We start from the raw sequence: 19,258 nt of genomic DNA, 5'->3' as shown, positions 1-19,258 counted from the left end.
TATGTTTTATTATTTTCAAATGCTATTTACGGTTAGAAAATTGCTATTTACGGTTAGAAAATTGCTATTTGCGGTTTATAATAAAACTTCCCTAAACTTTCTAAAAAAATTCAAAAACCCCCCAAACTACAAATAGCAAAAAAAAAAAAAAATCGAAAATTCGAAATCAAGCTTGAAGAAGGGTTGGACTTCGATTTTTTGATGTCATTTCGACTATTTTATGTGTAATATGCATTGAGTAGGTCGATTACGGAACCAATTTCATGTTAAAAAGCCCTACAAATCGATTTGTAGGGCTTTTTTTTTGGCAAAAAAAATGATGGAACGCCCATCTTGAGCGTTCAATTAAAAAAAAAAAAATGCACTTGACGCCCAACTCGGGCGCCCAAATGCAGCTTGCACACCCAACTTCGACGTGCACTGCATGAATGAGCGCCCAAGTTGGGCTTTTACGCGTTTTGGGGGGGGTTGGGTGGTTGGATTTTTTCGGGAAGTTTTGGAGTTTTATAGAAATAAAGTGTTTTTTATTATAAACCGCAAATAACAATTTTCAAACTGCAAATAGCAAGTCCCTTTAGATGTGGGATTTCTTAGTCTTTAAGAGACTCAAAGTATATAAAAACTTTCCCAACTCCTTTTTACTATCACCAGCTCTTTTTTATATTTTTTATCTGCTTATTTATATTTATTATTTATTTGCAATTTGATTTTTTATCTACTTATTTATTTCCAACATGGCTCCCCAGGAGTTGACTTTCCTAACAAAAGGTCTACTTCCTTTTTTCCTTTGATGCTTAATTCAAACCTGCTTAATTCACACCTGTATGGCTATATATCAAGCTGCTGAATGTTGACTAGGCTATGTAAGAACTCGTGCAATTTGCAACAATACAAAATAAACCATATTACCATTTATAAAAAACTTTTGCAAAGGAGAATATATTTATATATGGAGAGAAGTAACGATTGCACATACCAGACACTAAAACAGCAGCAAATCCTCCGAACGCGCATTTTACTCGGCTTCCGCAAATCTGTTGTTTAACCACACAGAGTCAGTTGCTTGAAAAGAAAATTTGGCACAATCGAATTACGGGTGGCAGATTCGGTCACTAGTAATGTATCCGATTCGACTGTATGTAGGGCTTCGGAGCTAAAGATTACCTTTCTTGGCATCAGGCAAGCGGCCCTCTGGTGGGGGTTCTGTTTTGTCCTGAATGCGTACAGATTTCATCAGTAAATAAAAACTCAAGACAGAATTTCTTTCGTTTTTTTTCGTAAAATAAAATCAATCGCTGAGGAAGATAAAAGGATCAGTGCCAAATAAAGTTTCAAAACGAGAAGCAATTTCACATTGATACCATAAAACATATCAACATGATGAAATACTTTATATGACTGATTTTGATGATGAGAGTAGGGTTAGAGAAACTAACGGATCTTCCAGGATGAAACGGAATCTCAGGCCCGCCAGTTACTTCAACAGCAACACCAGCCAACTACATCAAGCGTGCAGAAAATCATTAAAAATAATATCAAGTAGCATTAAAGGAGCGAGAATATGTCTAAGTCGTATGGTAATAACTCGGCCAAAAAATATTCAACATACCTGGTAAAAATCTGCATAGCTGAGGATAGGGAATTGCTCTTTTATCGGCTCCAATAGCCTAACAGCAACGTCGAGACCATTGTTCGCTTCGTGAGAAAGCTCAACCGGGTTTCTAATTGTCCCAAATGGCCCTCCAGTTTTCGATTTCCAATCATATGTTGATTATGTTCCAGCAGAGTGTCATCTGGAATACAACAATTAAGGCAATTAATCATCATTATAGTTGACGCCTTTAGAGTATCGACTGATCCAAATCCATCACGCTAAACAGCTAATCTGTTAACTTAAAACCATAAACATGATCAGGGCCGGTTCTGAGGGGAGGCGAAGTAGGCTGTCGCCTAGGGCCCCCGGATATTTTCAAAAATTTGGGGCCCCCAAATTTTTTTATACCCTTTAAATATGAACATTTATTGAGAAAAAAAAATATTACATATATAATTATTGAGAATTTTAATTCATAAATAGTTATATATCTACGATTCTTACTTGTTTCTAGAATTCCTCTAATCAGGGGCCCCTAATTATTAAATTTGTAATGTATTAGTTATTTACTTTTATATATATTCAATTGTTTTAGTGTTACTTCATGCAAATTATCCTTAAAAAAATCGGGGGCGCTGCCCCCGAACCCCCGTAAAATTAAACCCTACTATATCACAAAAATTTAACCTTGCCACTAACTATACCTTACAAAATCGAGTTAAAAATAGAGTTTATCACCTTTTATAAAAAAAATAAGTTTTATTGTAGCTTGTAGAAGGGGCCCCATTTTTTATCCGTCTTTAAATCTCGCCTAGGGCCCCCAAATACTCAGGAACGCCCCTGAACATGATTAACGCCCCTAAATACTAACAGAGTATGAACTCAAGTGCAAGTTAAAAAAAAAAAAAAAAAATTCGTATCTAAATTATGTAGTAGGATTTGAACTAAATATATGCATGTGTGTCTAAATTAGTTAAGACTGAATAATACATACGTCTACAGAGTAATACAAACACAAAATGCATTTCAACAAACACGTAGAGTGCAAACATTAATATGCTTTAACAGACAGAAGAACAGAGATCTGAGCTTATAAACCAAAACGAAGGAGACGAGCGAGAAGCAGGCAATGAGCTTACGCCAATCGGAGCGCATTTCTTCTCGGCGATTGAACCTCTTAATTTCATCTTGCATTTCTCCACCGCCGCCTGATACTCTCCGCTCACCGCCGGATACTTCTTCACCATCGCCTACAAACTTCACAACTGCGTTAACCTCGCTGCTAAAACACTAGCAAAAATTCGAAATACAACTGAAATAATCTCTTCCCCCAAGCAGCCATATACATATATGTGTAGAGATGAGCGAGAAACTTCGATCCAATTCCATAATTTTCCAAATTGTGGCGTGGTGGATGCAGCCTAACGGTCTGGAACATACATCATGCTGCTTCGTTTGATTCATGGCCGATTGACACGTGGCGTGCTGTTTGTGGCTGGATGATTGGCCTTTGTTCAGCTCTATATGAATTACCTCTAAATGCGCTATATAGATTTTCAATTAAAAGCGAGCCCATTGGATATTATATCTTTTTCAATTTAAGATAAGATATACTTAAGCCCCAATTTAGTAGTTCTAAACATTATTCAAGTTAATTTAGAATGTTTTTAAAAAGATATGTAATTGGCAAAAAAACAATGTTTTTAGAAAGATATATAATTGGCAAAAAAATGTTTATAAAATATTAAAATTCATGATTAGTTCAATAAATTTACGGCCATATATAAAATTACTCGGCGAGTGACAGTTTCTTAATTATTTGATGAGCGGCAGCTCTTTGATTACTTAAGTGGTGTTAGCAAAAGCTTGTTTAAAAGCAAAAGTTAATGATTGTGAGTAAAGTCGGTTTTAAGTACTTATTTCTAAAAGTTATATTATTGAAAATGAAATTAAATAGAAAAACAGGGTTAGAGATTCTTTTAAGAAAATAGCTTAAAGTAAATTATTTTAAGAGAATCAAAAGCGAAAGTTGATCTTGCAAACACCTAAAAACAAATTATGAAAAAAGAAAAAAAGCTTATCATCACTTTCAAAAAGCTTTTGCAAACACCACCTTAGTGAATGCTAATTTTGTAACTATATGGTGAGTGATAGTTCTGTAATAATAATTATCTGGTGAGTGGCAATTTTTTAATTATTTGTTGAGTGACATTTATGTACTTATCGTTGAGTTACGTTATGTTGGGTGGGTGGGGCTGATAGGATGTGAGGGCTTATGAGATCTTGCACCTGGTGAAATTCACCGTATGAATTTAAACAGTAAATATACATAAATAATATCTCAACCACACATACACATAGATGGATGTGTTTTATTAGGTGTAGATCTACGGTGTAAAATTACATGGCAGACGGATCAAGCGGCGCTCAAAAACTCGAATCCATTAACCCATTATAAACTGTGCTTTAAATAACTCGGTTTAAAAGCTTAGCGTTTAGTAGATGGATTATCCAATTAGAATAGGAACTTGCTATTTACGGTTTGAAAATTGCTATTTGCGGTTTATAACAAAAAACATTTTATCTCTTTAAAACCCCAAAACTTCACAAAAAAATCCAAAAACCCCCCAAAACGCTTAAAAGTCCAACTTGGGCGCCCATTCATGTAATGCACGCCCAAGTTGGGCGTCCAGTGCAATTTTTTTTTTTTTTTAATTGAACGCCCAAGATGGGTGCCCAAGGCGTTTACGAACGTCCGGAATGGGCGTTCGTACACGCTTTGGGCACCCATCTTGGGCGTTCCAACATGTTTTTGCGAAAAAAAGCTCTACAAATCAATTTGTAGGTCTTTTTAACATGAAATTGGTTCCGTAATCGACTCATCCAATGCATATAACACATAAAAGAGTCGAAATTACATCAAAAAATCAAAGCCCAACCCTTCTTCAAGCTTAATTTCGAATTTTCGATTTTTTTTTTTTTTGCTATTTGCAATTTGGGGGGTTTTTTGATTTTTTTGTAGTTTTAAAGCGATAAAGTATTTTTTGCTATAAAGCGCAAATAGCAATTTTCTAATCGTAAATAGCATCTCATTTAGAATATGATTACTTTTAATTCTTATAAATTTGAGTAAAATAATAACATCATATTGTAGAATTTATTTTCTCATCCAAATCGAAGCCCTAAAACCGTCGTCCACCGGAAAACGCCGCGTTCACCCCCTTGATTCGCCAATTTTCAGCCGTGGCGGCGATCGGCCGCGCCAGAGTAAGGCCCAATTGAACTTCCGTAAGCAGCTCCATCCAATTTCTCGACGTTTGACGGCCCCGCTCATCTTCGAACCGCCAACAGCGCTGTGTATTGTAGTCACGCGCAATTAGCTCCACCCACAATCAACCAGTTTCAACCTTCGTACAATAATAATACAAGCGTAGCGAAAGGAAGGAGAAAGAGGTAAGCTTTTCGCTTGTTAGGGTTTTCAGATTTTTTTTAGCAGGAACTGTATTTCATTATTTCTAAATTAGGTTCTGGCCATCTTCTCGATTGAATTCTGTATGCATCTTTATTTCCTGGGGATAACTCGTTGCGTTGTCCCATTACTGTTACTCTTGTGAATAAATCGATTAACTTGTTTTGTAATATTTAATGATTCGTGATTACTAATTTTGTTTTAATTGTAATTGATGTTGTTACAGAGTCATCTTTCTCTTTGGAGTCATATCTGTTTTAATAGTCACTGGACCAATGGAAGAGCCTAAAAGCAAATCTAGAAGAGACGGATCTGAAAAGGACGAAATAAAAACAAAACACCATAGAGACGGCCGAAGCCGTGAAAAAGATAGGAATGGAGAGAGGCACAGGGATAGGGACCGTGAAAGCAGACATGAGAGAGAGAAGAGTGTTGACGAAAAGTACAGGGAGAGAGAAAAACACAAGAGTAAGCGCCGTGAAAAGGATCGAGCCAGGAGCCGTGATGATGAAAGGGCCCGAGAAAAGGCTAAAGGTAGAGAAAAGGATAGGGATGATATAGAGTTAGACATAGATAGAGAAGACAGAGAGAGGGAGAAGGAGAAGGACAGGGAGAAGGAAAGGGCAAGGGATAAGGACAGAGAGCGGGAGAACAGAGAGAAGGAGAAAGAAAGGGAGAAAGAGCGAGAAAGGGAGAGAGAGAAAGAAAGGGAGAGAGAGAAAGAAAGGGAGAGAGAAAAAGAAAGGGAAAGGGAGAAAGAAAGGGAGAAGGAAAGACATGGAGAGCGAGAAAGGGAAAGGGAGAAGGAGAAGGAGAGAAGGGAAAGGGATCGGGAAAAAGAGAGAGAACGGAAAGAGAGAGAGAAAAAACATGAAAAAGAAAAACGGCGAGACATGGCTCATGATGAAGATGTTAGAGACCATGACAGGAAAAGGCGTAGGAGAGAGGAGGATGTCGAGGAAAGTGGCAAGACGAGCCGGCATAAGGATGGTGGTCAAGACAGTAGTACAAGGAAAAAGGGAGATGAAGACTCTGAAGTCATAAAAGAGAAGAGCCGGGAAGAAGATCTCGCTGAAGAGCAAAAGAGATTGGGTGATGAGGCAGAAAAGCGGAGGAGGAGAGTTCAAGAGTGGCAAGAGCGTAGAAGGAAGGAGACATCTGAGATAGAAAAACTTGGGGTGCCGGTGACTCATGAATCCAAGTCTGGCAAGACATGGACACTTGATGGGGAATCTGATGATGAAGAATCTGATCCTCAGGGAAAATCAACAATGGATCTGGACGAAGATGGAGCTGTGAATCCCAATAGTGAGGATGTAAATGGCATGTCCATCGATGCTGAGAATGAGGTTCTTCCCGCTTTGGAAAATGGTAGTGACCATGCTGTTGTGGATGAAGAAATTGATCCGTTAGATGCATTCATGAATTCAATGGTCTTGCCTGAAGTTGAGAAGCTAAGTAATGGCGGACCTCCTGTTCAGAACGACTCCGGTTCTGAATTGGTTGAAAGAAATGGTAAACCAAATTCGGGACAATCTAAAAAGGGGACGAGAAAATTAATGGGAAGAATTATTCCTGGAGAAAATTCTGACTCGGACTATGGTGACCTTGAAGACGATGAAAAACCTTCGGAGGATGAAGATGATGAAGAATTCATGAAACGGGTGAAGAAGACCAAAGTTGAGAAGCTTTCAATAGTTGACCATTCAAAAATCCAATATCCTCCCTTCAGAAAGAATTTCTATATTGAAGTGAAAGAGATTTCCAGGATGACATCTGAAGAGGTGGCCTCATACAGGAAACAAATGGAACTGAAATTGCACGGAAAGGATGTCCCGAAACCAATAAAAACGTGGCATCAGACTGGATTATCAACTAAAATTTTGGATACTATCAAGAAGTTGAATTATGAAAAACCAATGTCCATTCAAGCACAGGCCATACCAATAATTATGAGTGGTCGCGACTGCATTGGTGTTGCAAAAACAGGATCCGGAAAAACCCTAGCATTTGTGTTGCCCATGTTGAGGCACATCAAGGATCAGCCTCCAGTTGTGTCGGGAGATGGGCCTATTGGGCTTATTATGGCTCCCACGAGAGAGCTTGTCCAGCAAATCCACAGTGATATCAAGAAGTTCACAAAGGCGATGGGTCTCAGCTGTGTGCCGGTGTATGGAGGTTCCGGTGTTGCCCAGCAGATTAGTGAGCTGAAACGAGGCACCGATATTGTTGTTTGTACCCCAGGTAGAATGATTGATATACTGTGCACTAGTAGTGGCAAGATTACAAATTTGCGCCGCGTCACTTACTTGGTCATGGATGAAGCCGATCGAATGTTTGACATGGGTTTCGAACCCCAGATTACGAGGATTGTCCAGAACACAAGACCAGACCGTCAAACCGTGCTATTTTCCGCCACTTTCCCTCGTCAAGTCGAAATCTTGGCTCGTAAAGTGTTGAATAAACCCGTCGAGATACAGGTAGGTGGGAGGAGTGTTGTGAACAAGGACATTGCCCAACTCGTTGAGGTGAGACCAGAAAGTGATAGGTTCCTTAGACTATTGGAACTACTCGGAGAATGGTCCGAGAAGGGGAAAATACTAATCTTTGTCCACTCGCAAGAGAAATGTGATTCGTTGTTCAAGGAGTTAATTCGGTCCGGTTATCCATGCCTCTCACTTCACGGGGCAAAGGACCAAACAGACCGCGAGTCCACTATAACCGATTTCAAGACTAACGTGTGCAATTTATTGATTGCCACAAGTATTGCTGCTAGAGGCTTGGATGTAAAGGATCTCGAGCTAGTCATCAACTTCGATGTTCCTAACCATTACGAGGACTATGTTCACCGTGTCGGTAGAACAGGTCGAGCTGGTAAAAAGGGATGTGCTATCACATTCGTTTCTGAAGAAGATGCAAGATATGCACCGGATCTTGTGAAAGCCCTAGAATTGTCGGAGCAGACTGTGCCAGATGACCTAAAAGCCCTTGCAGATGGATTTATGGCGAAGGTCAACCAGGGGCTCGAGCAAGCCCATGGAACTGGCTATGGTGGCAGCGGTTTTAAATTCAACGAAGAAGAGGATGAAGTGCGAAGAGCAGCAAAGAAGGCTCAGGCGAAAGAGTACGGTTTCGAGGAAGATAAATCGGATTCTGAAGACGAAGACGACGGTGTTAGAAAAGCCGGCGGTGACATGTCTCAGCAAACCGCCCTTGCTCAAGCCGCTGCTTTTGCCGCCGCAAAAGCAAACGCTCCACCACCTATATCAGCTCCAAATGGAGGATTATTACCCGGTCCTTTGCCTGGTGTTCCTGGTTTTACCATTCCTGGTGTGCCAGCTGTCACCTCTTTGCCAGTTGGCGGCATTGACGGGGCGGCTCGTGCTGCAGCACTGGCGGCTGCGATGAATTTGCAGCATAATTTGGCGAAGATTCAGGCGGATGCTCTGCCGGAGCATTATGAGGCTGAATTGGAAATAAATGATTTCCCTCAAAATGCTCGTTGGAAAGTGACGCACAAGGAAACACTTGGCCCGATTTCTGACTGGACTGGAGCTGCAATTACGACTAGAGGACAGTTTTATCCACCTGGGAAAATCGCGGGACCCGGTGAAAGGAAGCTTTACTTGTTCATTGAGGGCCCCACTGAGCAATCTGTCAAGAGGGCGAAAGCAGAACTTAAGCGTGTGTTGGAGGATATCACGAATCAATCTTCATCACTTCCTGGTTCTGCGCAGCCTGGCAGATATTCTGTCGTCTAAGAGCGTAAGGCTTCTTTTTTTCTTTTTTTCTTTTTTTCTCCTGTGGTTTCTTTACAATGAATTTTTTTGCAGCATTGTATGTCCCATTTGAACTTATAAGTGCGACTTGGTGGTGGATATTATGAGAATTTAATGACCTTTTTTTTTTTGTGGTGAAATATGTATAATTTTCAGGATGTTTTAACTCTAATCTTGTTTCCTAGAGTAAATCGAGCAAGAATTATATCTTTGCGAATGCGAAGTTTGTGGTGTTGTTTATATACAGAATGGTGGAGTTGCAGTCAGAGTCTGGAGCAGTCCTCTATTAATATCTAAAACGGGTTGGATACGAATTTGGATACGAATTTTTGCGCATTTTGCTACTACCCGAAGAAATGCAGAGATACTACTACCCGAAGAAATGCAGAAATTAGTGGTTGTAAAATCATCATAAGATAGATGTAAAACATATGGATTGTACTTAAAGAAAATCAATTTATTTTACTACACTAGAATTGTAGAAAACTATAAATTTGTGAGTTGTCTTATCTGTTTATAAGGAATTTTCTTTCACTCACTCATTCTAAGTTTTAAAAATCACAAAAGAATTAACTCAACAATTGATGATCTAGATTTCCGAAACAAATCAAAAACAATTTAATTATTAACTTTTAATTTAAACCACAAGAAATGAAGGCACTGCTACTACTACATAAGGCAGGTTCTCAAGTTGAGAGTTCAGATTGATATAAGTAGAGGAAATTCAAACGACCAAAGAAAAGAGGAGTAAACCACTAACATAAACATTTCATGATAGCATAACATGTAATTCAAAAAAAAAATGTCTAAACAAAATTCCTCAAACTAACCAAAAAGATATTAAGATCTCAATCATTACTTCAAATCTCAATCGAAAAAAAAGAGAGTACAGAAAACATATATGTTTTAAAAGACATTGAGAAAATAAAGAGAAGATGAATCACTCGGAAACGCCCAACCACTTTGTGAAATTGTCAAATTCAGTGTAGTCAGAATCTGAGATCATTGTCTTGTACCACGACTTGCTAGCTCCATGGATCGCTGTTGCCTCCTCCTACAACAAATAAAAACACAACGGGAGAAAACAAAATTCAGACAAATAATAAAACTTCAACTGTGTGACAATTTAATAGTTGAGAAAGCAAACACAAACTAGATATCCGAGAATTTACTAATATAACTGTCATGATAACATTCAAACACACTAGTCGTGACCGGTTATCAAAATAATGAATGATGTGAATGGAACATTTATTATCAATTTAGGGAATGATGTGAATGGAACATTTATTATCAATTTAGGATAAGCTACAACGCTCAATCGTTACTAACTTCCAATTTTTAAATATATCATCCAGAAGTGAACATCAATCATGCAATATCAGAATAAACGGGCGAAAAATGTAATCAACTACAATCCTGTTTGGTTGATTGGTAAGATAATACTAGTTAAATATAGACTGCAAATCTTGTGAGAATACAAAGAAAGTCTTCCAATACTCAAGATAGGAGAGCCCATTTTCTCAATAATTTTAGCAAACAAGCAAATCTATAGTGAACTAAACATCCAATTAAACCCCAATTGCGTTAATCAATCACCACTAACATTCGAGGTAGATGGTTTTCCGAATTCAAGATATTAATGGATACAATAAACAAATGTCTAATATAAAATTTAACATTTAAAACAGAATAACTGTGCATCATAATTGACACTATAAAAAGCGCAAAAGATAAAAAAGAAAACATTACCTTAGTGATTGGTTTCCTCTTCTTGTCAAGCTTCTCCTTCTTAGCCTTGATCCTCTCGGCCTCGGCCAAGAGCGCCATCCTCTTCGCAGCCTTGGCATACGGGTTGAGCTTCAACATCACATTCAGATTCTTCAGTGGGTTCTTCTTCAACGTAGCTCTCTTCACCTCCTTCTTGATCGGCCTCACCACAGACTGCACCTCGTCGGAGTTGATGATCCTCGCCAGGTCAGCATTGACCATCTTGGTCCTCGGCAAGACGTATCCCTTCTTCTTCTCGGATGTCTTCTCGAAGGTGCCGTAGATCTCGTCCAATTTCTCGAAAGCAGATTTGGTCCAGATGATGAACCTTCCAAGGTGACCTCCGGGAGCGAGCTTCAGAAGGTTGAGTCGAGAGACGTGAGCGAGTTCGACGCCGGGAATGTTGCGGAAAGCCTTGACGAGCTTTGCACCTTCGGTTCCGTAAACGACAAGGGGGCCTTTTCGTGAAATGTAGCGACGGTTGCGCATTTTCCCCTTTCCGGCACGGATGGCCTGGCTGTTTTTAGCCTTCTCGGCATCCTGGAATGCTCCAATTTGCTTCAGTACTTTTAGGGCGGCGTTGGTTTTTTCGACTCCCTCAGCTGAATCGGAGATGACTAGGGGCAATTCGGGAACTTCATCGATCTTGTGTCCACGCGCCATCACCAGAGAAGGCACGGCGGAGGCGGAGATCGCGGAGACGATCGCGTGGCGCTTCTGGGTGACGTTGACGGCCCTATGCCAGCGGCGCCAGATTTTGGTCGGTGCGAACATCCTACCGCCGCGACACATGTTCCCGAAGGCTCCCTGCCCGGCGCGGTGGGTACCGCCGCCGGGAACACGGGGGATACGAGAAACGGCACGACCGGTACCCCAGGACTCGGCGGAGGTCTGGTGGCCGGCCTTCTTCGAGACGGCGTAGGGCTGGCGGGAGTTGTTTGAGATTTGGCTCTGCACGAAGGTGACGAGGTCGGGGCGGATGGACGCCTTCATCACATCTGGAAGGGGAAGGGAGTTGGCGGCGGCACCTCCGTCGGTGGCCATATCGTTCTCCAGGGATTGAACGGTGACGAGAGGGCGAGCGGCGGCAGCCATTTTCGCGGTGGTTTGGGAGAAAATGAGGGGGGCTAGGGTTTTTGGCTGAGAGTGTAGAAATTAGGGTTGCAGAAAGAAAGCTTTATAAAGAATGGGCAATTATAAAATGATAGTAAACGGGCCTGCTATTTTGTGGACCTATTTGTTTCTTATTGGGCCATTCCAGAAGCCTGTTCTATTGGGTTTTTTGTTTTATTAAACGATTTTATATTATTTATTTGAATATTTATTTATTGTTGGCTCCAAATTTCCGTTAATGAAGATTGAAGAAATCCGTCATACGTGGAAATTAAAGATTGGCAAATATTTGTTTTCCATGTTTATTTTGGAATTAATTAGAGTCCTATTTTTGTAATATTGTTATTAGGACTTAGATTTATTTCCATGTATTGTATTCTAGTTAGGTATCTTTTGTATTTATCTAGAATAGAAGTAGAAATCGACTAGGATTCTATTACCTAGTTAATCGATTTCTTAGGGCTCAAGTTAGGTTTAGGGTGGTGGATTTCGTGCCTATATAAGGCCCTCAACCTCATATGAGTCCGATGGAGCTTTAATAAGAAAAATCCCAGCATAAAGGCTTTGAAGGGTGCAGCCCGTGCTGCAGCCCTGTCTGCACGGCAGGTGTGGCAACAGAACAGGTTTCTTCTACCAGGCCATAAAGAAGATCGGCGTTTCGGGAGAAGTGCTTAAAAGATCTCGGGAGAGGTCGATCCGCCGTTTGAAGGGAGTTCAACATTGGAGGAAGTCCAAGAGTGCGGATGGAGGAATTGCTTTGATTATCAACAAGTTCGAGTCGTGTGCAAGAACGGCGTATCACATAAAGAGGGAGTCTTTAGTGTTTTATTAAGTCCTATTAATGTACACATAAATCTGAACTAGTTTTGCAAGTCCTCGTGGATGTAGGGTACGTTTGTATCCGAACCACATTAAATTGTTGTGTTCTTTATTCTGCTTTTCGTAGATTTATTACTGTGACAACACAACAATTCTGTTACGTCACCTAATGTCGTAACATGTAGTCTGTCTCAACAGATGAGTAGATATCCATAGGCATTCAAAATTCAACAATTGGTATCAGAGCGGGTCACTAGATATACTTAGTGTCTGATTTTGGGTTTTGATTTGTTTGCTTTGCTTATTGGATGACGTGTGTTCACAAGGAAGGTTGAGACGGAAGTCTGTCACGGCATTCACCCAATTCCGCTGCGTTGTAACGTGCCCCGTGATGGGACACTCTGATAGAAGACCAAGACGGGTGAAGAAAAGTGATATCTTTGTTGCAGGGGGAGTAAATCTCATCTGCAGGGGGAGTTCTTGTTAAACATGGATTCTAACCAATCTATGCCAAAGGGGGAGATTGTTGGCTCCAAATTTCCGTTAATGAAGATTGAAGAAATCCGTCATACGTGGAAATTAAAGATTGGCAAATATTTGTTTTCCATGTTTATTTTGGAATTAATTAGAGTCCTATTTTTGTAATATTGTTATTAGGACTTAGATTTATTTCCATGTATTGTATTCTAGTTAGGTATCTTTTGTATTTATCTAGAATAGAAGTAGAAATCGACTAGGATTCTATTACCTAGTTAATCGATTTCTTAGGGCTCAAGTTAGGTTTAGGGTGGTGGATTTCGTGCCTATATAAGGCCCTCAACCTCATATGAGTCCGATGGAGCTTTAATAAGAAAAATCCCAGCATAAAGGCTTTGAAGGGTGCAGCCCGTGCTGCAGCCCTGTCTGCACGGCAGGTGTGGCAACAGAACAGGTTTCTTCTACCAGGCCATAAAGAAGATCGGCGTTTCGGGAGAAGTGCTTAAAAGATCTCGGGAGAGGTCGATCCGCCGTTTGAAGGGAGTTCAACATTGGAGGAAGTCCAAGAGTGCGGATGGAGGAATTGCTTTGATTATCAACAAGTTCGAGTCGTGTGCAAGAACGGCGTATCACATAAAGAGGGAGTCTTTAGTGTTTTATTAAGTCCTATTAATGTACACATAAATCTGAACTAGTTTTGCAAGTCCTCGTGGATGTAGGGTACGTTTGTATCCGAACCACATTAAATTGTTGTGTTCTTTATTCTGCTTTTCGTAGATTTATTACTGTGACAACACAACAATTCTGTTACGTCACCTAATGTCGTAACATGTAGTCTGTCTCAACAGATGAGTAGATATCCATAGGCATTCAAAATTCAACATTTATGATTGTCGAAAAATATTTATGCAAAGTTTTTCTAATTTTTTAGCTCTCAAGGAATTAGAAAATCGAGTTTCAGTTTGATTTGATACGAAATTGAGTCGAGCTCGAATAGCTTGATTTTTTATAAATATTTTATTGATCCACAAAAAAACACCTCGATCAGATGGGTCCCTTTGCAATTGTTGGATGAGTGGAAGTTCTAAGAAAAGGAAGACAAACTGATGCTAGAGTTAGCATTCCGATGGCCAAGTCAGTTGGGATCGTATGCCTATCGCCGATTCCATCACCATACTTCCCAACTTTCCGCCCGTCCATAGGCCATCATTTTTAGCTAATGAGTTGTTCGTCGTCTACTCATGCTCTATGTCATAGCCTTTTAGCAAGATATCCGTACATTTTCCCACTTTCCGGCCGTCTTCAGTCATTCGAGCATTTAATGCTTATGTCGGTGTATTTAATGCACATGTCCCGAGAGTAAATGGCCATGTCTTAATTTTTTTTGGTTTTTTAAATGGAAGCCTATTTCATTATTTAACAAATCGAGCGTAAACGAAATTATAATAAATAATCTCGAATAGAAAAGGAGTTCACTGGATTTGCACCAGAGATAGCAAACCCTGGTTAAAAGTTTACACCAAGAATATGCACCATTTACATGATAAATACAAAAGTGTTCAACCTGCGTACACTCGGCACGGTTGACGACGAATTTGAAAAAACCAGCTAAGAGAGCATTCTAGTACAACGTGTCTACAAAGTTGAAACATGGATGTGTTTTTTTCATAAGAAAATGTGCTGCTAAAAGATCGATATCTGCACAAATATAACCTTACTCCATATTCAATATTTTAGATTACAAAAGGATTATAATTACAGAGTTTAAGACGAATCGACTGATCTTTATTCAGCACTAACGACAGTTCCAGGAGAACACTCTACGGACTTGGCATGGGCTTCATATGATGACAGACACTCTCTCTGCAGACAAATGTTCAAACCCTTTCGAGTAAGTATTTAAAAAGTAGTATTAGCATCATATGATTAAAAATAAATAAAAAGAAGAAAAAAAAAGACTCAAAAGTCCGTAGGGTACTTGATCGAAGAACAAACTGAGATCAGGTTCCGTTTTTTTATTTTCTAGAGTTGCCAGATAGAAGAAACCCCTCTATACAAAAATATCGGGGCGTTTGGATAGAGAAAAGCACTTACGATTGGCTCGAAATCAGGGCTGGACATGTTGATGCTAAGGTTTCTCATCAATAACACGACCTGCATTTCAATAGCGAAATCAAACTCTGTGTAAATGCATTTTATCACAATAGAAGTGCTACTTTATGACTATGTTTTTTTTTTCATAAACTATAGTATGTACATTGTTGCAACATAATTCAACACTCGTTGCAGATATTAACAGGAACTCACAGTTTCGAAATTTATGGGATCCATCTCGTTCAGTTTTTGGACATGATCTTTACTATCGGGATCAAAGACACTCCCGATGAAGCTATATACTTCCGCAAAATCTGGAATACCTGGAAAGAGAAACACAAACAATGACCACAGACGGCACAGTACTCCCTAGCTCCAATATAAAATATTTGCCGTTTTGGGATGTTCCGCGCGTATAAGAAAACCAATAAACATGCATGCATTAAAAAAATGTAGAAAGTGATTAAAATACCCTTATCATTAATTGTTTCTTAACTAATTTTCTTTCACCTAGTTAGTAGTGATGTAAGGGCAAAATTGAGAAAATGCATCGATTCATTTAGCCAGACATTTTCCAGAATTATACCTAGAAGCATAGCATCTTGTTTTCCCTGCTCGATTAACTCGGAACTTGTTGATGCTCCTGGTGAACTTCCAAAGCCACTCATACTGCAGTTACTAATAGTTGCAGCCCCCTTTGCTCCGATATCAGCTGAATAAGAGTGGAAAAGTTTGATAAGTGGATTATCGGATAAATAAATATACAAACGTTCTTTCAATTTTTCTTTGCAATCACGCACAATATAGCGTCAAATTTTACTATCCAAACCTTCATCTCCAAGAAAACGGTATTTACTTTCGGAGACCATTGGTATGTTCACAAGAACCGAGACATCATCCCACGATGGAAATCCAGGTATGAGAGGATTCGCAGACGAAGAAGGATAAGCAATTGCTGCTTGTAACGGAATCAAAACTGCCAAGTAAAAATTCACGATAAATAACGAGTTCAAGATGCCAGAAGTACTGAATTATAGGACGAATATCATTTTCTCTAATCGTATTTGAAACGAACCGTTTTTGGATGCCTTCTGTGGGTACGGATGAGAAGCTTTGCGCTTAGGCCGAGGTGGAGGTACATGAGCCACCGATCCATTCTTCTGAACTTTCAAAAAGTACTTCTGCGCATGACTTCGAATCTGTCACGAGATATTTCAACACAATTTATTAATACTTCAAAAATCAGACAATGAAGGCGAATTTTGTTAATTCGAACAAAGTCGTGTTTAGTACTTAGCCAATATTTCGCTATATTGCGATTTGCGAATGCGAACCAAAATTCCGCAAATAAAAGAGCTCCAGTGCCCCAAATTCCATTCAGTGAAATGTCAGCCAAACAGTTATTCAATTCTCCACATTCACGAGAATAATCGATTATTATCTATTCTGGCCGATTATCCGATGCTTATAACTTATAAGTTAGATGCAATACTTGCTTAAATATCGAAGAATTTTGCATTATCATACAGTGAATATTAATCAAAGTATAAAATGAGCACCTGAATAACTGACTTTGAGCCGACAAAATCTTCAATCTTCTTCCAATCGCGATCGAAACTGGGTTTGACATAGAAAATATAGCATTAAATCTTCAGAAATTTTGCCATACGTGCTTCAAAATAACATCAAATTATCAGCTACATACAATTTGTATCGTACAAAAATCAATTTTCGGAAGATCGAACAGCTACGCCAAAAAATTGGCATTTACACAGAAACAAGTGCGAAATTCATGAATCACATGGTAAATGAAGGAGAGAGAGAGAGAGAGAGAGAGAGAGAGAGAGAGAGAGAGAGAGAGAGAGAGAGAGAGACTCAACAGTTGGAGTGCTTCGAGGAACTTGTCGTGCTCTTCTTCGGTCCAGCTCTCTCTGCACTTGGTAATTGTGTACGGCTTTCGGACTTTCTTACCCGACCCGTCGCCCGGCGGCGGTTGAGGAGAGTGGTCCGGTGAGGTCGAATTCATCTCTGGTGGCGCGTGGCGTAGGTGGGAGGCGGGAATGAGTTTTGGTGGTGGGATGAGCCGTTGGGTATACGAGTGCGATTGAGCCCTGTCAACCAATCGTTCCCTCGCCACTTGGCATAATGTGGGAAAACATAATTAATTATATATTTGAACTTAAAAATATATAATTAAAAATAATCTCTTAATGTATTTTCATTAAAATAATATTATTTTGATCATAATTTATTTGTATATTGTATTGATAATTTAACACATCAACTCCTAATTGAATATTCTGTTAACATTTAAAAATAAATAAATTATTATTATTATTAGCTTATTTCGTAATTATATAATATTCGAGGAATTTTATAATTATATTTAACTTTAAATAAAATTACATGGCTATTAATATGACACGTAGGCTCGAGTCCATCAAATAACGCTCCCAAGGCGTTTCAAATTTATGCCACGTGTACATATCCAATCCCACTAGTTTTTCCACGTGGTCCCGGCCTCGTCAGCACCACAGGTAAGATTTTATTTCAAGCGTCCGATCAAGAAAGATCGAACGGCTGAGAAGGGTGACAAAAATATGTGGTTTATAATTTGCAATGCAGGGGGGCATGTGGGACCCATCTAAATGGCTTGTCGCCACGTGGTGAGGTCACTGCCACTCAATACGTCGACGTTCGGCTAAAGGGCTGTCATGTTTGGTCTTTGGTGTTTGTTGTAAAGTTTGGGCCGAACTTTAACAAGGAGGCCCGTTTGGGTTTTCATTTTCATTTTTTTTTATGGGAATTTTTTTTAATATGATGTTTAGTATAGATCATATTATGTAGTAAATTAATTATAAAAATATATTATTTTTATTTATTAATAATATTTCGGCAAGATGGGTCCCACAAGATGTATATTATACAAAATTTTATTTTATATATTTTGTACTATTATTATTATTATTATTATTATTATTATTATTATTATTATTATTATTATTATTATTATTATTATTATTATTATTATTATTATTATTATTATTATTATTATTATTATTATTATTATTATTATTATTATTATTATTATTATTATTATTATCATTATCATTATTATTATCATTATTATTATCATTATCATTATTATTATCATTATCATTATCATTATTATTATTATTATTATCATTATCATTATTATTATCATTATCATTATCATTATTATTATCATTATCATTATCATTATTATTATTATTATTATTATTATTATTAATTATTATTATTATTAATTATTATTATTATTATTATTATTATTATTATTATTATTATTATTATTATTATTATTATTATTATTATTATTATTATTATTATTATTATTATTATTATTATTATTATTATTATTATTATTATTATTATTATTATTATTATTATTATTATTATTATTATTATTATTATTATTATTATTATTATATAATTTAAAAATATATGCATGATTTCAAACTTATTTGATTAATTTATTGCAAAATTAAAATATTATTGCTTGAAATATAAATATGAGATCAACCTAGTACAAAAGTTTGGATAGTAGTAGATGGTAAAGAAAAGTACTTAGTCATATTATTCATTACTGCAATGCCTTCAAATATACGAGATGGAAAATTAGATGATACACCTCGTTATTTACATCTGCTGATTATTAATGGTAGATGGGGTTAATTGACTGCTCACGTTTGTGATTATGTGCAGATCTACAATTTAACATTTACCCAATGTAGATAACCAGATGTAGCATCTAATTACCCTTTACGAGATATCTACCATTATCTAAAAACCAAATTGATCATTGAATTTTATAGCAAGATATCATTTCATGTGCTATTTTTCTTGATATATATCTGCACAAGTTTACGAGCAAGCAACAAAACATGTCGTCAATTCGACCGTATTACACGAACGATGGCCCGGCTTTAAGAATTATTTTCAAAGAGTTGTCACAACCCATAAGTATGCTAGTTCAAATACAATGTATTCAGATTGAGGGTTGATCCCACTAAAAGAACATAGAATAGTAGTCAATAATTCTCTAAGTACACATTAGCTAGTACCGAATTTTGACACGATAATTGAAATTTCTTACTATGAAGC

The 19,258-nt window shown here is 38.1% G+C and overlaps 4 protein-coding genes across 5 annotated transcripts; 1 reads left to right on the top strand and 3 right to left on the bottom strand.

Moving 5' to 3' along the window:
* Nucleotides 1-812: 812 nt before the first annotated feature.
* On the bottom strand, nt 813-2,966 carry APX2 (ascorbate peroxidase 2). The gene is given in 5 exon segments (XM_088824852.1): nt 813-1,034; nt 1,165-1,213; nt 1,437-1,499; nt 1,610-1,793; nt 2,723-2,966. Coding segments are annotated over 5 exon segments (537 nt in total). The 5' UTR covers nt 2,842-2,966; the 3' UTR covers nt 813-912.
* Nucleotides 2,967-4,673: 1,707 nt separating this feature from the next.
* Nucleotides 4,674-9,380, top strand: LOC105952890 (P-loop containing nucleoside triphosphate hydrolases superfamily protein). The gene is made up of 3 exons (XM_012976478.2): nt 4,674-5,047; nt 5,290-8,828; nt 8,999-9,380. Exon 2 carries the CDS (start codon nt 5,339-5,341, stop codon nt 8,822-8,824), a length of 3,486 nt encoding a protein of 1,161 aa, XP_012831932.2. The 5' UTR covers nt 4,674-5,047; nt 5,290-5,338; the 3' UTR covers nt 8,825-8,828; nt 8,999-9,380.
* A 210-nt stretch (nt 9,381-9,590) lies between these two features.
* On the bottom strand, nt 9,591-11,831 carry LOC105952891 (large ribosomal subunit protein uL4z). The gene is made up of 2 exons (XM_012976479.2): nt 10,595-11,831; nt 9,591-9,896 (listed from the first exon to the last, which is right to left on the bottom strand). Exons 1-2 carry the CDS (start codon nt 11,705-11,707, stop codon nt 9,783-9,785), a joined length of 1,227 nt encoding a protein of 408 aa, XP_012831933.1. The 5' UTR covers nt 11,708-11,831; the 3' UTR covers nt 9,591-9,782.
* Nucleotides 11,832-14,452: 2,621 nt separating this feature from the next.
* On the bottom strand, nt 14,453-17,309 carry RVE8 (Homeodomain-like superfamily protein). 2 transcript variants are annotated; one of them, XM_012976481.2, is made up of 8 exons: nt 16,996-17,309; nt 16,675-16,732; nt 16,191-16,314; nt 15,945-16,091; nt 15,702-15,827; nt 15,329-15,438; nt 15,116-15,175; nt 14,453-14,884 (listed from the first exon to the last, which is right to left on the bottom strand). In XM_012976481.2, exons 1-8 carry the CDS (start codon nt 17,139-17,141, stop codon nt 14,807-14,809), a joined length of 849 nt encoding a protein of 282 aa, XP_012831935.1. In that variant the 5' UTR covers nt 17,142-17,309; the 3' UTR covers nt 14,453-14,806. The 2 variants fall into 2 exon arrangements, with proteins under 2 accessions (XP_012831935.1, XP_012831934.1); XM_012976480.2 differs by having other exon boundaries at nt 14,453-14,905; nt 16,996-17,276.
* Between the last annotated feature and the right edge of the window lie 1,949 nt (nt 17,310-19,258).

Source organism: Erythranthe guttata, chromosome 10 (assembly GCF_056151865.1).
Source record: "Erythranthe guttata isolate IM_541 chromosome 10, IM_541, whole genome shotgun sequence".
Lineage (NCBI taxonomy): Eukaryota > Viridiplantae > Streptophyta > Magnoliopsida > Lamiales > Phrymaceae > Erythranthe > Erythranthe guttata.
Note: the sequence above shows the minus strand (reverse complement) of the source record. Positions and strands in the feature narration are given on the sequence as shown.

What these genes read in the sequence shown, in the direction of transcription:
- LOC105952891 (XM_012976479.2), bottom strand. Translation starts at nt 11,707, where the DNA reads ATGGCTGCCGCCGCTCGCCCTCTCGTCACCGTTCAATCCCTGGAGAAC. An exon ending in AGAGGAAACCAATCACTAAG is followed by an intron (nt 9,897 to 10,594) that starts GTAATGTTTTCT and finishes TATTTGTTGTAG; the next exon opens with GAGGAGGCAACAGCGATCCA.
- LOC105952890 (XM_012976478.2), top strand. Translation starts at nt 5,339, where the DNA reads ATGGAAGAGCCTAAAAGCAAATCTAGAAGAGACGGATCTGAAAAGGAC.
- RVE8 (XM_012976480.2), bottom strand. Translation starts at nt 17,141, where the DNA reads ATGAATTCGACCTCACCGGACCACTCTCCTCAACCGCCGCCGGGCGAC. An exon ending in CCGTTTTCTTGGAGATGAAG is followed by an intron (nt 15,828 to 15,944) that starts GTTTGGATAGTA and finishes ACTCTTATTCAG; the next exon opens with CTGATATCGGAGCAAAGGGG. An exon ending in ATCCCATAAATTTCGAAACT is followed by an intron (nt 15,176 to 15,328) that starts GTGAGTTCCTGT and finishes ATTGAAATGCAG; the next exon opens with GTCGTGTTATTGATGAGAAA.